Source organism: Platalea leucorodia (assembly GCF_965183815.1).
Source record: "Platalea leucorodia genome assembly, chromosome: 18".
Lineage (NCBI taxonomy): Eukaryota > Metazoa > Chordata > Aves > Pelecaniformes > Threskiornithidae > Platalea > Platalea leucorodia.
In genome coordinates, this window is record NC_138840.1 from 2,099,426 (window position 1) to 2,119,854 (window position 20,429).

General features: G+C 39.7%; 1 protein-coding gene across 10 annotated transcripts in view; it reads right to left on the bottom strand.

The window, feature by feature from the left end:
* HNRNPR (heterogeneous nuclear ribonucleoprotein R) overlaps positions 1-20,429 on the bottom strand; it is a 50,076-nt gene that overhangs the window by 18,718 nt on the left and 10,929 nt on the right. For 6 of the 10 annotated variants that reach the window (XR_014230149.1, XR_014230150.1, XR_014230151.1 and 3 more), the window contains exons 6-11: positions 13,504-13,680; positions 9,472-9,607; positions 8,148-8,353; positions 7,296-7,445; positions 5,075-5,196; positions 4,340-4,884 (exon numbers count right to left, since the gene is read on the bottom strand). Coding sequence is in view for 5 of the 10 variants with exons in the window: in XM_082329878.1 (XP_082186004.1) it covers positions 4,340-4,884; positions 5,075-5,196; positions 7,296-7,445; positions 8,148-8,353; positions 9,472-9,607; positions 13,504-13,680 (1,336 nt within the window). In the remaining 5 variants the exon portion in view is untranslated. Of the gene's footprint in view, positions 1-4; positions 4,885-5,074; positions 5,197-7,295; positions 7,446-8,147; positions 8,354-9,471; positions 9,608-13,503; positions 13,681-20,429 lie in introns of those variants that run through there. The other 4 variants (XM_082329877.1, XM_082329875.1, XM_082329879.1 and 1 more) reach the window with 2 other exon arrangements.

Consider the following 20,429-nt stretch of genomic DNA (forward strand, 5'->3'; position numbering starts at 1 on the left):
GTCAGGTAAAAGGAAGGAGTTAAAATACAAAATTGACACTTGCAGATTTCTGGACATCAGAAAATGTGATGCAATATACTTTGAACTGTCTTTCAGAGCTTCTGGTAACCTCCAAGTTGTTAAAACATTTCTTCAGAGGGATTCTCCTGTTCTCAAATTTCCAAAGTTCCTGATCAATAACCAAATCTTACAGATCCACCTTGCCCATTTTGTTTGAATGAGAACAAAAGCTTCGGATTTCCCTTTAACACGAATGGTTCCCCCCCACTACTCTACACATTTTATCAACTAACATATGCTCAGCTTAGCCACTCTGGGTTTCAAAAGACGTTTTAAGCCAATAGACTACAACAGCGTCATTCAAATTCTAAGTTAACAGAAGCTCTAACTTTTTTTTTTCTTTAGAAAAAACAGGAAACACAGCTCAGTACACTCTTTCTATAAGGCTCTGATCGACTGAAGCAGTCCACGCAAATGACGGAATTCAGTCTGGCAAACCTTCATTGCACAAGCAATCCTTCATCGCGCACGTGCTCCAAGGCGAGCCACGCGTGATCAAAGATTGCTCACGGCAGATTGGCAGGACAGGGTCCTTGCTGTGCTACCTGTGGGCCGCCAACGTTTTTGGATAACGATTAAGTCTTGCTGAAAACACATACATCCACATCAGGGTCTCCAGGTCTAGGTGCCAAACGTGTTTTACTAAGAGGTTTGAGACTTTTTGCTCAATACTTCACATTTCTTTTTCTGCTAGCCTTATAATAAGAGTGCCTTCTGTATTTTTTTCCTCTGTAGTTCAAAATACAGAAATGGGCTTCACGTCCAAATGCAGAGGGGACAAAAAGTGGTCAGGTTTTTATACAGTGTCACCAAAATCATGCTGTGATCTTCTACTTAGAGCTTATTTTGAAAAGGTTTAAGCAATGCAGTTGTCATTCTTTCTAATAATTAGACTACAGAAGCTGAGTCCTGAAAATAAACAATTGCTACAAAAAAATTAAACCTTTAACACTTTGAAAAAATGCAGACTATGTTTAATGAATTAGTAAAATTAAAAGCTGAGTTTAGTTAACTGATTTTGTTAATAGTGTGAAAGTAAGTCTATAATAACACAGTAGCTGTAAAAATCTTTTGCTCGAGTTTTGGAATTGCTAGGAATCTGGCAACCTACTTCTTATTTTTAAGTCAAGCACCTTATCAAATACAGACGTTTAAGCAACTGCTATAAATGAGTGATCAAATGATTATTAAAATCCCATTTCATGGCTCCTCCTCCAATGCCAGCAGGACACTCATAAAAGTCTAACATTGGTTTGCAAGTTGAAATCCATTTTCAACATATTCTACAAGAGGATTTTTGCTAAGTTATACTGAAGAAATGATCAAAGCAGATGCACGAGAGTAAATTTAAATTTATTTTTTGTTTTGACTCTATTCCAAACTGTGCTGAGAAGGCAGTGCAAAATTCTTCCCTTGAGTATCTGTCATCAGGCATGATAGATTTTTCCACTGCGCTACAGTATCTTTGCTCAATAATTTTTTGTCAATAATTTTGTTAAGTTCTTCAAGTTCAGTATACACCACTAGTGGAGTAAGCTGTAGTACATGTTATCTTTAAGGATTCAGTAAAGCACTGCTGCAAATTTAAATGGTGAATTTGAGTATCCACAAATCATGCAAATCAAAGAACTTGGCATATCTTGTAAATATAAGCTTTTACTGATTTAAATTTTCAATTATAAAAATGCATAGTTCACTTCTCATTCCATAAAAATAGTGCTTTGGGCAGAAATAAATACAAGATGCAGCTTTACAGTTCTCGAGGAAGACAATTTAAACATTTTCTTTCCTTAGTTGGTTTGCAAACACGATAATCGAAGGGTTTCGCTTCCTCCCCGCCCCCGAGCATGCACTGGCACTTCACCTCTCCTGGGCTAACAGCGGCAACGGGCAGTGCAGCAGCACTACCTTTCTTCCAGGAGGGCGAGTACTTTAAATTTCATTCCAATTAAGCTCCCTTGTACCAGATCCCCTTTACAACGATTACTGGAAAGCAAACATGTACTGGGACTACAGGGTTCTGCTGAAGGCCCCAAAAAGCTATATAATTACTATCAAGTCATACTGATAGGACAGCAAACCCTTGTATGAAAACAAAATTACAAGCCAGATCCTTACCACAAGCAAAAGCCTGAAACGTATACTCAGGCAGTACCCCTCTGACTTCCCTACTCAAGTAAGGAAGAGAGAGGACAGGATTTGGCCCCTTTAACTTTATGATGTTTAAAAAAAACAAACAAAAAAAACCCCAAAAACAAAGCGCCAAAAAAAAGGGCTTTAACATACTAAACACTAATTTTGAAAAGCACTTCAAATTATTTATGACCAATTCTATTAATTTGAAATGAAGAGCCTGACACAGGGGCAAACCCGTTTTTGAGAACCAGATATACAGCCTCACTTCAATTCAGGTCCAAACTCAAACCATGCAACTCTAAGGCAGGCCCACAAGGGTAAAGCGTGGGAAGGCTCCTCTTTCTGCTCACATTCTGACAGAATACACTTGAGAGACACCAGGCAGGAATAGAAGACAAAGGGAGGAGTATGACCAGTGAAGTTTAACTTCCTCAATAGTCTGGGTTTAGAATGCTGTAAATCAAGTATGAGCAACGTATTTGATTTGGATATTTAGAGGTCCGGCAATAGTTTTCTTTAGAGAAAGTTTAAATCCGTTTGTTTCTCTCTTTTCTTGAGAAGCAAATGTTCTTCATTGGGGTACAGAATGGCTCAGATGCAACAGAAGGGTAATGTCATGACTTGCCAGTTAAAATTGACATCTGGGAATGTCCAAGACAAGGGTCAAAGCAACACATAATACCCCAATAATGTAGCTAGTAATGCCCCCAAAAGATATTACGGGTTTTTTTTAAACAGCCTTTATTACAAGGCATGAGAATTCTAAGGCAAATTGTTCATCATGGCAGAACATCAAATTAAAACGTTAAGACAGAAATAACCAGAACATGTAGAGTATGTTTGTGTTATCTGTAGCAAGAAGTTAGCTTACTGTGCCACAGCACCTAATTTATAATTCTCATTCCTAGTCAAATATTCTCTTAAATTAGACTAAGATGCTTGAGATCAAAACCATTTCCCTATGTGTCTGTACGCTGAGGAATGCGATATGGCTGGATCCTAACAGAGCAGCCTCTAGAGGGACTCCACAGTACGTAATAAAAAGGAACAAAATTAACACCATTGTAGGCTCTGCTTCCTTCTCCACATTACGTTAGAAGATTATGCTTAAATTAGATTTCCGTGAATGTTTGGATACATTTCAACACTTTTAAAAAGAAAAAAAAAAGTTTCAAAATTAGATGCTGGTAAGTTATTGAACAGCAATTAAACAAAGAGTGCCCTTTGGGCTATCGGTAATTTCTCCTAGTTTTCAGTCTGATGTCCACAGTGCTACATGTTGGAAAGCACAAGAAATTTTGCATGAATTTGATCACTCACATAGGCAGTTATACTTTGAAAACAATGTTTTTCGCAAGGATTACCAATGAAATAATGTTTTAGGACACAATTGAATTTGAAATAGGTAATGTTTTGAATAGATTTTTGAGTTTTATTGAAATCTTACATGAACAAGAAATTGGAAATACAATCACATCAAGGAACAAATTGCCACGGCTTTGACGTTTTAAGCCAAACAAATTTTGTAGGGCAGATTTTCAAAAAGGTGTGAAGTTATAACAATTTAAAAACACAGTTAACCTACTTCTAGGAATGCAAAACATACAATCATGTTATTTTCAATACAAGAAAACTTAATTTGTTGTAATTTCTTAAAACTACTAAGACAAAGCACTAGCTTTTACTTTTATGTACAGCATACTCCTATGTAGTCTATCCCAAATCCAAAAAAAAAAAAAAAAAAAAACTGTCCAAAACCAGAGGTTCTGCAAAATCATGATTGAACAGTGTGCCATTCCTGCTTTTAAACTGCTAAAATGAAGCCTAAAATGATAAAAGCATTGAAACCCCATACGGAGTTCAGGAATTCTGCAAGCCCAGTAATGTCCAAGTGCGTTTATGAAAAAAGAAAACTAAGAGACTCGAGTATATACACAATAGAGTGATTCTTCAGCCCAATACAAATGGCAGCCAATCGCTACTGAAGGATGAAACATTAAGCCAATTTTGTTTTGAAGGATGTAGAGCTATAGCCAATTCTATGTTTCCAATATTCTCAATCCCTCCTCACTTGTCTACTTCCACTGTTGCCCATAAGTATCCTGATAAAATTCCTGGTTGTCATTATTGTAACCATAGTTACCGGCATAGTCACCACCTTGCTGGAGCGGCTGTTGAGCGATGGGTTGGGAGCCCCAGTTCTGCTGGTTGTTGGTCTGACGGCGCTTGGAATCAGGTTGGTTGTACCCATCTGCCTTTCTCTTGCCTCCTACGTTGCCCCCACGGTTGCCCCTGGCTCCACGAGCACCACGTCCTCTCTGCTGCTGTGCCGGACCCCCTCTCCCACCCCTGGCTCCTCTTGGCGGTCCCATGGGTGCCCCCCTCTGTGAATAGCCAGCTCTACCTCTTGGTGGTGGTGCTCCCCGCCCCCTAGGTGGTGGAGGGGCACCTCTCCCACCCCTTCCTCCTCCTCCTCTTCCTCTTATAGCATAGCCATCATCATAGCCGTAATAGGGATCTTCATAGCCACCACGGTAGTCATGATAGTCATAACCATAATAATCATCATAATAATCTTCATAGCCATAGTAATCTGGGGGATAGCCATATCCACCTCTCCCTCCACGGCCTCTGCCTCTAATAGGAGGTGGCATGCGAGGTGGAGGGTAGTAATAATAGTCTTCATACCTATTAAGAAAAAGAAACATGCAATTATTTATCTTCAAAAGTCTCCCAAAATAAAGTATAAACTTCCCCTTGTTGATTAACAATACACAACATTGAGAAAAGCAGAGCCATTCAGGTTCTTCTAAACTAGCTGATGTTTTACAGCAGAGCTTCGCTGCAGCATTACAGTAGTGCAAGAATGAACACTCACGCAGTACTTCTGGAGGCCTGTCTGGCAGCCTGACGTTCTTTCCTTTTCTTATCCGGTGGCTTTGCTAACACTATTTCAATTTCTTCCCCTTCTATCTCTTTCCCATTCATTTCGTTCATAGCCTGTACAAAGATTAGAAGAGAAGCATCTAAAAATTTGTTTCCATTCAAAAGGAAATTAAAACTTACTGAAAGAAACCAGATGGTTGGGCTACTCCAGGTTGAACTATGCTACGTGCTTCATTTCTGTGCTATGTGAACGAATAATATGTAACATTCTGTTTAAGTCCCACTTTATTCACCAGTTACAGTGAAAGCATTTTAAAAAATATTCTCCTCATAACATAAGGGAAAAGAATGGGATTAAAACACATTGAGCATTATTTTTAAAAAGCGATGGTGTCATGTCTGATTTTTTTAATGTTCCTATATCATCTAGACATGTTTCGGAAATACAGTGAGGGAAGTCCTCACTACTCACACTGACACAAACACTCACTGTACATGTAAGTCAGGCAGAGCACATGCACACAAGAGAAAAGGAGTATTTTTATTTGGGCTTCCTAGCTGGTTGAATGTGCTGCAGGAGCGCCTCTGAGGAAATCAAGGATTTCTGAGGACACATAAACTTAAGGGGGGGGGCGGGGGAAACACCTGAAACTTGGTGATCTCATCAAGTGAGGCAAGAATCCTCCAGAGAAGTAAATGTGCAATTTGTAATTATAAAATGTGCACACAAAGAGAACTTAACATACATACACAAAGTACAATTCGGACTACACCCCCCAATTCTTTACCTGGAGTTATCTGCTTTGCAGTTAACATTTCTGGGTATTAATATTTGCATTAACAAAGACTTTACATGTCTGTACAGCTACATGCCTCAAAACATTAGAGATCATGGTGATTTATCTCAAAGAAGGTATGAAAATAAGTAGACACTGGAATCATTGAGCCAACTCCATGCATTCCATGCATTAATATCATAATAATGCTTTCATTAAAAAACAAACAACACTCCTATACACAAAAATATCTCACAAACTTCATAAACCAATTTAGTGGCCATAAGTCAGCCACACAGGGCAGGTGTGGTAGTGTTCCAGCGTGTTTCAGAGATGAGCATTAGAGATGATCTGCTGTACGGCATTTGATCTCTCTTTTCTCATCTGCTACAAGTTTTCAGTTGCTCAAACCTAACAGAGCATTCAGGAGTAAGGTCCGCTGGGAAGGGACTGGCAAGTGTTTAAAGACACTACAATAAAACATGTCGAGAGGTGTTGCTGACTTACCCCTTCTGTCAACAACCTCTTACCCTCTCTTGGACATGGTCTAAACCTATCCAAACTGACTTCAACTTCATTAAATATGAGTGACATTCATCCTAAAGCCAAAGTCAAGGGTATTCTAAACCCTATGGTTATAAAATGATTAGTAAGGTTGAGTAAAGAGCCTTTGAACTGTCTGCGTAGCCACATACACCACATACAATATACTTGCTCAGGACTCCCAGGCGCAAAACACTTCCTCCCCTCCTTCTTCCCCCCTATAAACTATGGATTTAAAAAAAACATGGAGTAATTTCTATGGAATTCAAACCACTGAAGGACAAACAGCAGAGCTTAATGACCTACTCAACTGCTCTTAGATACAAAGGAAGACACCTTTGAAGCTTACAGTAATGACCTCCAATGGGTAAGAAGTCGTTTAGAAGAAACCTTCTAGGGAGCATGCGGAGTTAAAAACAGGTAATGCATTAAGGGAGTTGCTAGTGCTATTCTTCTCCCCTTCACAAGGCATTTTTCTTTAATTACCTTGCAATTTCTATTCAATACTTTTGTCACTCCAAATCTACACACAGCCTTTAAATAGGGGTCTTTGAGAGACAACTGATACCTTCTGTCAGTGTTTCCTCAGAAAAATTGTCTAGGTTGGTCTTTTTTTTTTTCCTCTTCTCTAGACTCTCCTGCATTGGTCTATACCTCTTTTCCAGTCTACTTGTTAACTTGCTACAGTTTTGTCCTTTGCAAGTTTCACATCCTCCTAGCTACTGAAATCATAGGAACAAAATTATTAGTGTTAAAATTCTCACAATGGGAACCTTATTAAATGGGCTCTACAAATTATCTTATCTAGATATTTACTGTAAACAAATTCCTTAAAACCATTGTACAAAATAAACTGCTCACATCAATTTAGCTAGGAAAGAATAATCAACGTACCTTCACTGCTGCACCTCTGTCCTCAAAGTGAACAAAAGCATAATCCTTCAACTTCTTTACTCTTTCCAGCTTTCCAAATTCAGAAAAGGATTTCTCAAGAATTTCTTCTGTCACAGTAGTGGCCAAGTTTCTTACAAATAAAACTTTCACCTGGTGAAAAAATGAGAATGAAAGCTGTAACCTTTAAAAGTCAAACCTCAAAGGAAACTAACAAACTAGTAAGATGTTATTCCCTTCTCCACATTAAGAAACTTTGGGTAACCTTGTAAATTCTGTACCTGTTTAAAAAAAAAAAAAAAAAAGATAGCCTTGTAGTTACCTGTATGAAGTTTCTACAGCTTCTCTCCTTCCACAGTGCCCTTCCATGACCAGAAGAATATCCAACTTTGATTTTCTGCTTCTGGGATGCTACAAATCCCAGTAAAATTTTACTAATAGACATCAAGAGCAGCAAAGAGTTATCCCAAAACACAGGGATAAAGAGCACATCATTCCCTATGCTGAACTTCACCTTCCTCTCACTCTGGAATATAGTTTTACAAAATACCCACCTAGTATTCATTATCAGCAGAAGTGGAGAATGAACAGACTGATGTGCCAATCCCAGAGGATAACCCTGTACGCTACTAGTTTAAATGTGAACAGTCAGTTACAACAGCATGTTCCTAACGTGTTACACGGGCAATTGATTTGCAGTGCTCAGACCACATCAGTTTGCATGGCTTACTATGAAAACGCCCTCTCACTGCTTTTTGTGCCTCAGAACTAGCATTGCTCAGCTGGAACAAATCTTTGTCACTATGGCATAAGGAAATTCCTCCCAAAGCACAAGAGCACCCAGTTTTTACTTACCTTTGCCATGACTTCTGGATCAGGTTCCTCTACTGGATCAGCCCATTCCACTGTCACAACGTTTCCCCAGACTTTTACTTTCCCACTCATCAGGCGGCGGCGAGCTTGTGCTGCTGACTTGTGATCCTCATATTCCAAGAAGCAGAATCCTCGATTCTTCTTTTTATCATCAGGTTGATGATACAAAATTACATCCACCAAACCCTCTGAAAAACAGGTCTTTAGTAATAAGCTTCAAAAGGAAGAAAAAAAATCTAGAGACCACTCTAAAATGGTTTCACTTGTTTTTTGTAATACACACCCTTTGAATTTAACACCTGAAAGGAGGAGGGAGCACAAGAAAAGAAAAAAAAAAAAAAAAAAACAACAAACCACAACAGATATCCATCCAATTTACCCAGAAAGAGGTCACCTAGCAGGTGAAAGTCTCCAAAACAAACTTACCTCACAATTAGGCCCTGCAAAATATCAACCTGAACTGTTCACAGTGTAAGTTTTCTATATTTTGTTTTACCATTTTTACATTTTTGAAAAGCAGTCAGCGTTAATCCATGGCAGCTCCCCACCTCCACGGGAAGCTGGAAAGAATTTCTTCCACATCTCTCCAAAAAGAGGAGAGAGAACTAAATGAATAGTCACCTTCTGTTTTCACCATTTCCCTGAAGTACTTAAAAATAGCAATCCTAAAAAAGAAGTAGTAGGTTAAAACCCTCCTACAGGAACAAGAGCAGGCGATCAAGACTTCAATCTCTTATTTAAATCAGAAGCATCCTTCCAGTGATGAGCTGACTTCTTTTCTTCCTACTTGTTGCATATACTGGGGAACAACACCGAAGAACTGGGACAGAAATTAATCTGTCATTAGCCATTTCTACAATAACATTCCCTCTAAACTGATTTAGTATTCCCTCCTCCCCATCATGCCTCAATACATTTGTTTCAGGCTTCTCAAAAACTTCTCAGTTATGAAAGTAGAATCTACTGTACATCCAGTTACAAATACAGAGGCTCCAATACGAAGCTAGAACAGGTAACAGAATTAGTACCTCCCCTTTTTTTCTGAGTTCATTTGTGCTGTTTCCATCTCAAATTGTAGACCTACAACATCATTCATTTAACAACCAGTAAAACAGACACTAGTCCCTTTACACGCCACCATAAAATGTATTTGATATATGAAATTTCTACCAGAAACAAACTTAGAATCCAACTCGGAAATAGTTTAAACGATAGCTGAACGCATCTGTCAAAAGTAGACCTTCAAAGCAGAGAGGCTGAATGGTATTTTGGGATCAGTGTGACAAACTTGTTAAGAAGGTCTTACCTGTGACTTTACTGAACTCTTCCAATATGTTTTCCTTAGTCTTGTTCTTTGGAATTGACCCAACAAATAACCTGTTGTTTGCCACGGAGATGCATACTCCAAGGTGCTTCCCAGGACGGATTTCATAGTTGTCACACTGAAAAAATAAAAAACCATTCATTTGCTTATCCGCAATAATATGGATAAAAAGATCCCAAAATCATAAAATCAGCTTCTGATTTTCTTCGTGATATACTATTTTTATACGTAGCATATTGAATTCACATTGCAAGAGAATTACTAGAACTGCAGTATTTGGGTCAGCATTCACCTGGATGAACATTGCCGAGCTTAGGTTTTCCATAGAAACTTCCGAAGTTCTGCTGAATGGAAGGCGACAAAGAAACTGATGTACAAGGAGCAACGTATAGCAGACAGATTGCATGGGCTGAATTCATTCACCTACTGTTTATCTCAGACTGGAAAGATCTTTCTAGACAACTGGTGATTGCTTCCTGTGCTGGGACTCAACGTCAATCACTGCTGCTGTTACTAATAAGCAAATACATAGCATTATAGCTATGAGTTCTCCCACTTTACTCTGATAGCTTTTGAACACTGAGCATATTTCCTGTGAGATACTCAAAAGCCTAAACCAGTGTGTGACCTTGATCTCCCCACCCCTGCCGCAGGGAATTTTTGGACCTTCTAAAGGCTAGGACTCTATACATTTTACTGTTAAGTTTTAAAACTTCCCGTTAAAAAAAATTTAGCCCACTGTTTCATGCTTGTACCCCCAGCTGGATTACTCTGAACACCAACACTCCTGATAGGTCTTTAAAGGTACAAGAGTTCAACCTTTAAAAAAAAAATTCAAGATAGACGTCTTTGGTTTAGGTAAGCTTTTCAAACACACCCCAAGAGGATGGATGTTTGATCACCAGCCAGCTTCTGAAAATCCCATCCAACTCTTTAATGGCAAGTTTTCAGCCATTTTTACTAGCCGAGAGGTAGCCATGCAGACAACAGAGCAATACCTTCAGTAACCTTCTTCAGAGTCAAGAAGAACTAGAACAATGTTAAGGTACCACAGGCTATCAAACAAGAGCACTTTAAGGAAGACAAAAACACTTCAGAATTTTGCTTCACATACAACAGTGATTCATAACACAATAAAACTTTGTGTTCCAGTACCATAAGCTTAATCTGAACCTGCTTTTCAAATATGTTATCTTACAAAGCCATTTTACCTACAAACAATCCCATTCCCACTAGCACCCACAAACACAGCAGAAGGCCCACCTCGTGTAGAGAAAGCAAGACTTCAAAATTTCAAGTTTATTTTCTGAAAGAATCGAATCATAGAATCGTTAAGGTTGGAAAAGACCCTTAAGATCTTCGAGTCCAACCGTTAGCCTATCACTGCCAAGTCCATCTATACCATGTCCTCAAGCACCACATCTATCCGTTCTTTAAATCCCTCCAGGGATGGAGACTCAACCCCTGCCCTGGGCAGCCTGTTCCAATTCACCCTTTCGGTGAAGAAGTTTTTCCTAATATCCAACCCAAACCTGCCCTGGCGCAGCTTGAGGCCGTTCCCTCTCGTCCTATCACTCGTTACTGGGGAGAAGAGACCAACCCCCACCTCACTACAGCCTCCTTTCAGGCTGTTGTACAGAACAATGAGGTCTCCTCTCAGCCTCCTCCAGACTAAACAACCCCAGTTCCCTCAGCCGCTCCTCATAAGACTTGTGCTCCAGACCCTTCACCAGCTTCATTGCCCTCCTCTGGCCACGCTCCAGCACCTCGATGTCCTTCTTGTAGTGAGGGGCCCAAAACTGAACACAGCATTCGAGGTGCGGCCTCACCAATGCCGAGTACAGGGGCACCATCACCTCCCTGCTCCTGCTGGCCACACGATTCCTGATAAAGGCCAGGATGCCATTGGCCTTCTTGGCCACCTGAGCACACTGCCGGCTCATGTTCAGCCGGCTGTGCACCGACACCCCCAGGTCCTTTTCTGCTGGGCAGCTCTCCAGCCACTCCTCCCCCAGCCTGTAGCGTTGCATGGGGTTGTTGTGCCCCAAGTGCAGGACCCAGCACTGAGCCTTGTTGAATCTCATGAAGTTGGCCCTGGCACAACGATCCAGCCTGTCCAGGTCCCTCTGCAGGGCCTTCCTACCCTCCAGCAGATCGACACTTCCACCCAACTTGGTGTCATCTGCAAACTTACTGAGGGTGCACTCAATCCCCTCATCCAGATCATCAATGAAGATGTTGAAGAGGACTGGCCCCAGTACTGAGCCCTGGGGAACACCACTCGTGACCAGCCGCCAACTGGATTTGACTCCATTCTCCACCACTCAGCTGGGCTCGGCCGTCCAGCCAGTTTTTAACCCAGCGTAGAGTGCACCCATCCAAGCCGTGTGCAGCCAGCTTCTCCAGGGGAATGCTGTGGGAGACAGTGTCAAAGGCCTTACTAAAGTCCAAGTAGACAACATCCACAGCCTTCCCCTCATCCACTAAGCGGGTCACCTTGTCATAGAAGGAGACTAGGTTAGTGAAACAGGATCTCCCTTTCATAAACCCATGCTGGCTGGGCCTGAAACCTCACTTTGCTATCAAGGTTTAATTAGCTCCAAAATTCAGCATGTATCTGCCCCATTCTCTTTTCCCCCAGTAGTCCGTGGAAAATATTTCCCCTAAATACAAGCCTAGCCCCATTACCAGATAATGGTAGAGTGGAGGAGGCAGGGGGAAGGGAATCCAGATACAGGACTTAAGGAATGTATTCACACAAATTCACTTATTTGGCGCAATATCCAGGGTATGGAGGCCAGTCTTCCATCAGTGGCACATCACTCGCTACATCTCCTGTCACCTCAGCATCTTCCCTTTCATCTCCCTCCATCAGTAAAAATTTAAAGTAACAACTCTCAGCACCTTCAACTTGCTCAAAAAAAGGAAAAATTGTTTTGAAACTTTCTTCTTCATAACTGACAGTAACTCATATCCACCATCTTCAAACACTGAAACCCAGAAGCAATCAATTGCAAAAACATATTTTGTGCATCTCCTGCAGGAAACATCCAAGTAGGTTCTAGAAGGAAAAACAGCCTAAGCAGGGATGTGCAATTCCCAGTCCTGGAAGAGCCTAACATAACAACTGCAACTATTTCTAAATACATGAGAATACTTGAGGGAACAAACACTGGAACATTTAGAGGCAACGACTCCTTCGGAAGCCTTTACAATGCAACAGAATCACTCTTAAGTTTCTCCAGGTTTTGGTGGGTTTTCCCCCTGCCGCAGCTTAACTAGATGTTTAGGTTTCCCCACCCTTCTTCATACAGGATCAGCTGAATTCTGCTAAGGCAAATGAGATAAAGCATTTCACCTGTTTTGGTTCAAAGTACAAGCAGTATTTCACAGCCATATCCAAAACCTTGGGAGATACACACTGATCTGCCCAACTCTACTTCCTCCTCTCAGGCAGAGGCAAGGCCAGATGAACCAGTGCCTCAATCGGACTGCTGTCTCTCCTTTTAACTCTCCAGGGATTGCTCTGTGCCCTTTGCCAACCCGTCTAGATGCCGGCCAAGTCAGGTTTCCATGTAGTGAGCTGACTGCATGACTGCCACTGGAAAGAACTAAAGGCCACTGTGAACCATAAAGAGCACCAAGTCTGAGACCTCCTCCACAGCAGCAGCAGCAAAGCATCTCTAATTAGCTCTTTCTAGTAGGAAGGCTGATAAAACTTAAAACACAGTGAAGTTTAAAGAACATATTTTCCAGTTGTAATCAAGTAAGCTCTTACTATAATCACCCAAGTACTCTAGCAGACTGCAGTAGGCTATAGCAGACTACGGTCCTAAAAGTAGAACATTATTTGTATATACTAAATCAAATCAGGAGGCAATTTTTAAGAAAGTAAGATGTTGAGTCTGTCAATGGATGCTTTAATGAAACACTTCAAAGACTTCATTACCTAAGAGATTACCAACATGCTTGCTGTTTACATTACCTTGTCCAGTTTGAAAATAAGTTACTCACCAGTTTGACTGCTTCCTGTGCTGCATCTTTACTACAAAAGGTAATGAAAGCGTAACCTCTGTTTTGACCAGAAAGAGGATCCATCATGAGGCGCAGATCCCAAATTGGACCAGCTTTCTCAAAGAGTGGTACCAATTCATCTTCATACAAGTCTCGGGGAATCTTACCAACAAAAACCTAAAAGGGAAGGGGACACTTAAACAAAGCTTTTTCAAAAATCCAAACTTACTTTTAATACTTGGAAGTTCCTGGAAAAGGAAGCACATAGCAGCATAAACCATCGCAGCAGAAACACTGTAGCCATCACTGTGGCCAACATTATTGTATGTCCTACTAAGTCTTCTAAACCTCCCGCTGTTAGCACTAGGTTTTACATGTGGAAAACCTGGTTCTGTTATTTCTATTGAAGAGGCTGTAAATTTCCACCACTGAAGAGGTAAACAGTTCTTACCTGGTTATAATTTTGGCAATTAAAAACAAAGACCTTACAGAATACGTAGTTCGGTAGCCTATTATTAAAGCAGGCCAAGCACTTCCTTGCTCTTGCAACATTTTCAAATCATTCTGTAGCCCAAGCTTCATTAGAGAGCTACAGAGACGGGGGGGGGGGGGGGGGGAAATCTACAAAAATCCTTAAATTGCCCAATGCACATTTTCCACTTCTACTATATACTGTAATCTTATTTCTAGTCTGTATTTGTTTCAGCTTCCACCAACCGAATGTTTTAGTATTTGTCTGAGAAAATCTGGAGTCCTCATGTCTTTGTTCCTCAGAGCAGCAACAGCAACCTTCAGTAAAGTCGTGTTAAGGAGTTTAATCACTTCAGCTCAGGTCTCCCTAAAAAGCTTCCCCCCCGCACCCCCCCAATTGTTTCATCACTGCAGCTCTCCTCTGAATTCTCAAAATCTCTGAATTGCTAGTACAAGCAAAACATTCCAAACACCCATTAAGATCAAATTCTACTTATTTTAACTTCAAATATTTTTTGTAGTAAAAAAAGCTAGGAGTCATCAACCTTTTCCATCTAGGCGAGGCCTTGCCGTGGTGATATCTGGTACTGAAGGCTTAGCAGATAATTCCAAGCCTAAAGACACTCAGAATGCCCATGTAAGCACTGATATGAACTAACCTGTGAGGAGAGCGTGATGACTCGGATTTAAAAATGTGGAACATAAATTATTTTCCTCCCAAAGAAAGTTAGAACCTTTAGATGTTTCTTTATCTTATACAGATATTCCTGAAATTCAGTTTCCAGAACACTTCTTTCACTTTGCTTAGCCTCTCTCAGTTCAGTGTGAATGCCAACTGACCACGATTTATTTGCTATTGGGGAAAAAAGGAATGGATTTATCATACTGAGTGAGAACTTAATGGCAGAGCCAACAGGCTTTCCCCCCCGTCTCCCCAGAAAGCTTAGAAATCCCTACAGATAGGTATTTCCATTATCATTACCTAGAATATTTCATTCCAAAACCCATGCGCAGTTTTTAATGACAAAAAACCTGATGCCATCATGGAAACGCACAGGACAGGAACTCCAACTTGCTACTAAGACAGGGAAACTGTCAGCTGAACTCTCCACAAACTGTAACTGTTTTAAATCAGTCAAATGTAAGACGACCACATTAAATTCTTTGTTTCAGATGCCACTGTTGCCAGCAGAAACTGAAGGTGACACACCAGAACAGAAGACAAGAAAAAGAAAAAACCCTCATCCAAATACAAAGTCTACTTTTCCAGCTATTTACCCAAGATTTACCATCCTGAAAGCTTCCGTTTCCTCCTTTCTTTCCAGCCTCTTCGGCTCACTCTCTACAAACTTTACAACACCGACAATTCCACAAGACTACAATTCAGTTCAGGTAATACACTCTAGGAGCTAGTACAAGAAACAGAATTAAGGATTTAATTTGAATACATTCATATCTGACCCATATTCTAGAGTAACTTCCATTTATAATGGAAGGACTAGGTAACTGTGGGAGTAATTCACATCTAAGTGAATTTTGAGCCTGTAAATTTAGCATATTAATGAACTACAAGATCAATACTAGACATGACAAACAGCAGGTGAGCATCTTGCAAGGGTCAGAAGAAACATCTGCAATAATGTTTTTTTACATATGTTGATAAGCTTGAATAAAGTTGCTGAAATACCAAAGAATGTATGAGATGTTGTGGAACTAAAAAATGAAACAAGACAAGAGTACTGTGGAAAACCTCTGGAAACTGGAATTATCAGTGAAATACAAAAGCGATCTTGTCTAAGTAGGATGCAACTACATCAATTCTGGGCCTTTGCTGGGACCACTGACCATTAGACTTGCTTTTTCCAGTTTTGCTTCCTAAAAGACCTGTACAAAGTACTCCATTTTACTTCGTCCTTATTACTGTTTTAGACGATTAATTATGAAAAGCCTTAACCAGGAAAAAATTTAATTTCAGTTTCCTGAACAACTTTACAGAGCATTATTGAGGGGTGCAATCCACTTCTGCACGCTAGATCATGCATCCTTCAGTTATTTCAACAACTGAGCCTCTTCTGTTGTCGTCACAAGCTAACAGAAGTGTGCTGCAGCGTTGCAAGAGCTTCTTCAAAACCTCTCTCCTTTTAATAGTGCTCTTCATGTGCTTTGCAGTCAATCTTTCCTAAATGCCAGATTTAAGTGTTAATTATTGTAGGCCGCGTGACTGCTTCATCTCATCCAAATCTACAGTCTTCATTAAAAAAAAAAAATGGAAGTGGAAAAAAAAAATTCTGGCACAGTGCAAAACCCTTTGAACCCCCACAGCTCTTCCAGTACAAAAGCAACATTCCATTTGTGTACTAAATCCAGCACAAGCTTTGTCTAGTTCAACTCCTGCTGAGTTTATTATACCATTGCTTCTTAAGTTAGAGTTATTACAGTATCTGATTCTCCCCATTCAATTTATTATGGACAACAGCAGTTGAAATTGCCCCAACATCTCCAATAACATAACATTCTCCAGATTGCAAGTTAGCCTCACAACCCTTCTCTGACTTTTTGTTAAAAATTCTGACCATCCACCCACAAAGGAGCAAATACAATACCAAAAGTAATTTTGCATTTTGATAATGACATTCAAAGGTGTTTATCATATACTTATCCAATAAATTTCAGCTCTGAAAAGGACATGTAGCAATTCCTCCGTTTTATGCAGTCTAAGCTGTTACATAGTTATCTAACCTTGCACATCATCTTAGCACATTATGGGCAAATAATCTATTTACAGAATTTTCAAGTTTTTATTTCACATCACTGAAAAACAATGAAATGGAAAACTCTCAAAACCTTAGGAGTAGGACTTACTTCATCTGGAGACCCCTCAATAAAACTGAAAGCAATCCAGCAATGAGTACAGACTTAATTTAATTACTCTCTTCATGCTAGCTGCACTGTCCTAATTTTGAAAAATGCTTTCCCCCATCCCTATTATAGTGGGGTAAAGTTCTGGTATTTTACAGTTACCAATGAAGTCTCCTGTTCTTCACATCACATCTTAAGTAGTATTATATTCAGTTACAGCAAAAGGTGAAGGATGGAAATCAAGTACCACATCAGTCACCTCCTTAATTTTTCATGTAACATTAGTCTGGACAGGCCATATGAATGTCAGATTTTTTTCTTCCACCCTCCTCTAAAGAAAAAAATAATTTTTTTGATGGCCCTTTGGTTCTCCTGAATTTAACGACTAAAAGCTCCTCAGTCAGCAGGCTGAAGATCAGGAGTGAAAAAATATGTATTTTAACCTGTTCAGCAAATACAGCTCAACTTCATTAGGTATCACCCACAAATGCAGACGCTGCAGATACGATGTTGAATTTACCACCCAGCATTATCCAGCTGAAACACTGAATGCTTGTCTTGTTTGCATGAAAGCTTCATCATCCCCACTAGTACTGGCTTACGACTTAAAATTCCTTTTGTTCCTTATACACTTAAACAAGCTCCTCCTTGCTGTGACTGAATTTAATGAAATATTTATAAGATTTTATTTCCTTGATTGTCTGCACTTAATTTCAAAAGTTACTGAAATTGCTATGTAGAAGTTATAGTGTCTGCGTCCTCTAATGTTGCTGAAAAACTGGTTTATTTTAAACCACAATAGGACAACTTAAAGTACTTTTCTGTTAAAAAAAAAAAAAAGGAATTTAAGAATACAAAAAAAATTCTTTTTTTCAGCATTGCTTGCATAAACACTTTAGTAAAATGATAAACTACAATTAGCATATAGCAAGCATACCTAAGCAGAGCTTGATAAGCTATGCAAATCATCAGTTACTATCTTTCAGGTCAAGGACCCATTCTAATTATTTCCCCCCCCATCAAGGAATTTATTTTTCTTTATGGAATATGGATATTCCCTTTAGAAATTATCCTTACTGTGATACTTCTAAGTATCTTCTTGATGGTATACACAAAAGCTTCAGCATCTCAATGGATGCAAAAATAATCTATAAACTGAAAGATGTTCAAGAAGTTGACCATTTTCTTAAATCTAATCTGGTGGTGTATAGAAGAATCACCAAAAGAACTCCTGTATCAAAGACTAGCAACAACAGAATGATTGAGAGTATTCAGAGTGTTTAGAATAAACTACAAAACAACCCACTAGGGACCAAAACTTTGCAGAATAGGTAAGCAAGGAAATAAAGCTTGAGCATTTTCGGAACCAAGCTGAAGTTTGCTCACAGCTTGCTAGCAAGATGCACAGGTTCAACCATGACCTTGAATTTCCTGATGTGCTTACTGACTACGCTTTGTCCTTTGGGGAGGGGGGCAGAAATCTTTAAAACCCTTCCAATCATCTTTAAGAAGAACAGCTGGTGTAACAGGAGGCAGGAAAAAGCAGAGCAAAAATTTCTTAGAAATTTTAAGCAAAACGAAGGAGCACTGTACAAGCCCCTTGAGGGTAAGCAGTTATCAATGTTTGCAGATGCTAGTGACAAAGCCAGCGTAAGGAGAAAAAGAAACACCCAAATAATTGCCTCCATTCTCATCCAGTGAACACTCCCATAAACGTCTCCAAGCATCAACAGCATGTGACCTCACTATAAGCAAAATGCTTTACTTGGAGCACCAAGTCCTTAAATAAAACGAATACTCAAGTTTAATATCAAATCCTATTGCAATTATTTTCTCCTCCAAGCTTCCGCACAGCTGTAACTACTTTGTCTTTATTACAGAATCACATTCCAAAAAGGTCCAGCTGCTCTTAAAGCCCACCCACTTGAAAAAATACATTGGACAGCTTCACCCACATCATCCTTTCAGCAAAATGTTCCCTGTGACAATTTGGGAATGTTCAACATGCTGAACATCCGTAAGACTATTTATGAATACTTTAGTTTTGCTACACAATGTTCAAGTACATACTGAAAGAGAGTTAAAGCTACAGTTAATGCGTAATGAATTCCACTTTACATTTTAAAAAGACAAATTAGTTGGTGTACAAATAAGTACAGTAGAAAGATCCGATACATCTTGGGGAGAAAAAAAGACTGCCTAGTATGTATCTTCTTGAAATCAGCAACAGTACTTGGGTATCCTTGAAAACAAGAAGTTTGCTATTACTGACATCGGTGACAGTTCTGGCATCAACATATCTGAGCTGGCACAAGCTATGAAAGCTCAGTATTTTTTTAAATAAGTTTCAAACACAAAAGACTCAGTGCCACAATCCAAAGGGATACATCTTGTGTTTTTTCATATCTTTACCCACAGTATCAGAAGAGAGGCATTTACACTCCTATATAACCAGAAGTCTTGAGGACAAAAGAGAAGTGGTTCTCAAAAGCTTAAGAAAAAAACCAAAACAAACACCACCCACCTTATTCTGGGGGAAAAAAAGTGCCACAATAATCTCCAGTCACTTGTGTTCAAACATGCTCTGCCTAGTCTACCAAATCACAAGATCATGTTGAAGTTGTTGATTGCTATGCCTCAGAGCTCCACAGCAAGAGCTAACTAAATTTAAGCATACCCCAGTTTCAGCAAGGTGTTCAGCATCTCAGCCAGTCAAACCAAGCAGAGTGTCTAAAGCAGTTGTTAAATCCTACAAAATGCCATCAATAAATTCATTTGGTAGAGGTATGGTTTCTGTAACTAGCTGGCTGGGTTTTGCTAGAGCCTTTAATGCTGATTCATGGGAGAAGCATTTCTGTTCTTAAGGGAGTTTCCACAAGTTGCCCATTCTACCAAGCTTCAGGAAACTTAAGTATAAAAACATACGCTTAACAGTATTAAGCACAGCCAACTTTAAAGCTTTCCTGTGACTTCACAAAGAGGCTAACTGTCACTGACAGCACAAAATGCTGAAGATCAGTCAAGTATTTTCAGTCATGAATGGACTAGACTAGTTCAGTTGGAATGGATCACCTAGTCCAACTGCCTGACCGCTACACAGCTGACCAACCATATGATTAAAGGCATTGCCCAAATGCTTCTTAACCGCTGACAGGCTGGGGCATTGACCACCTCTCTAGGAAACCTGTTCTAGTGTTCAATCACCCTCTCTGTAAAGAAATGTTTCCTAATGTCAAGGAGGCATGGTGCAATTAAATAACACTTTATACGATCGCATAATCACCCTGGCAACACCACTGGGTTGGTGAACAACTTCTAAGCCACCTTTCTGAATGCAGAAATGCAAGAATTTACAAAGGGAAACAAGCTGCACGGACTCTTTCAGTGTGGTAGTTTCAGTATCAGTGTGTGCAAGGATGTTTTCATATAGACTGAAACAAAAGCAAGTAAACAATTCCTTAATTATTACTGATCTCTGTTGTCCTCTTCAAAACTTTCTATGTGAGTATCTCTACACAACACCCAAGTCTTTTTCGCTTTCAGCACATTGCATGAAATAAACCTTGCTGCTGTCACTTAAATTCCATTTATGTTGT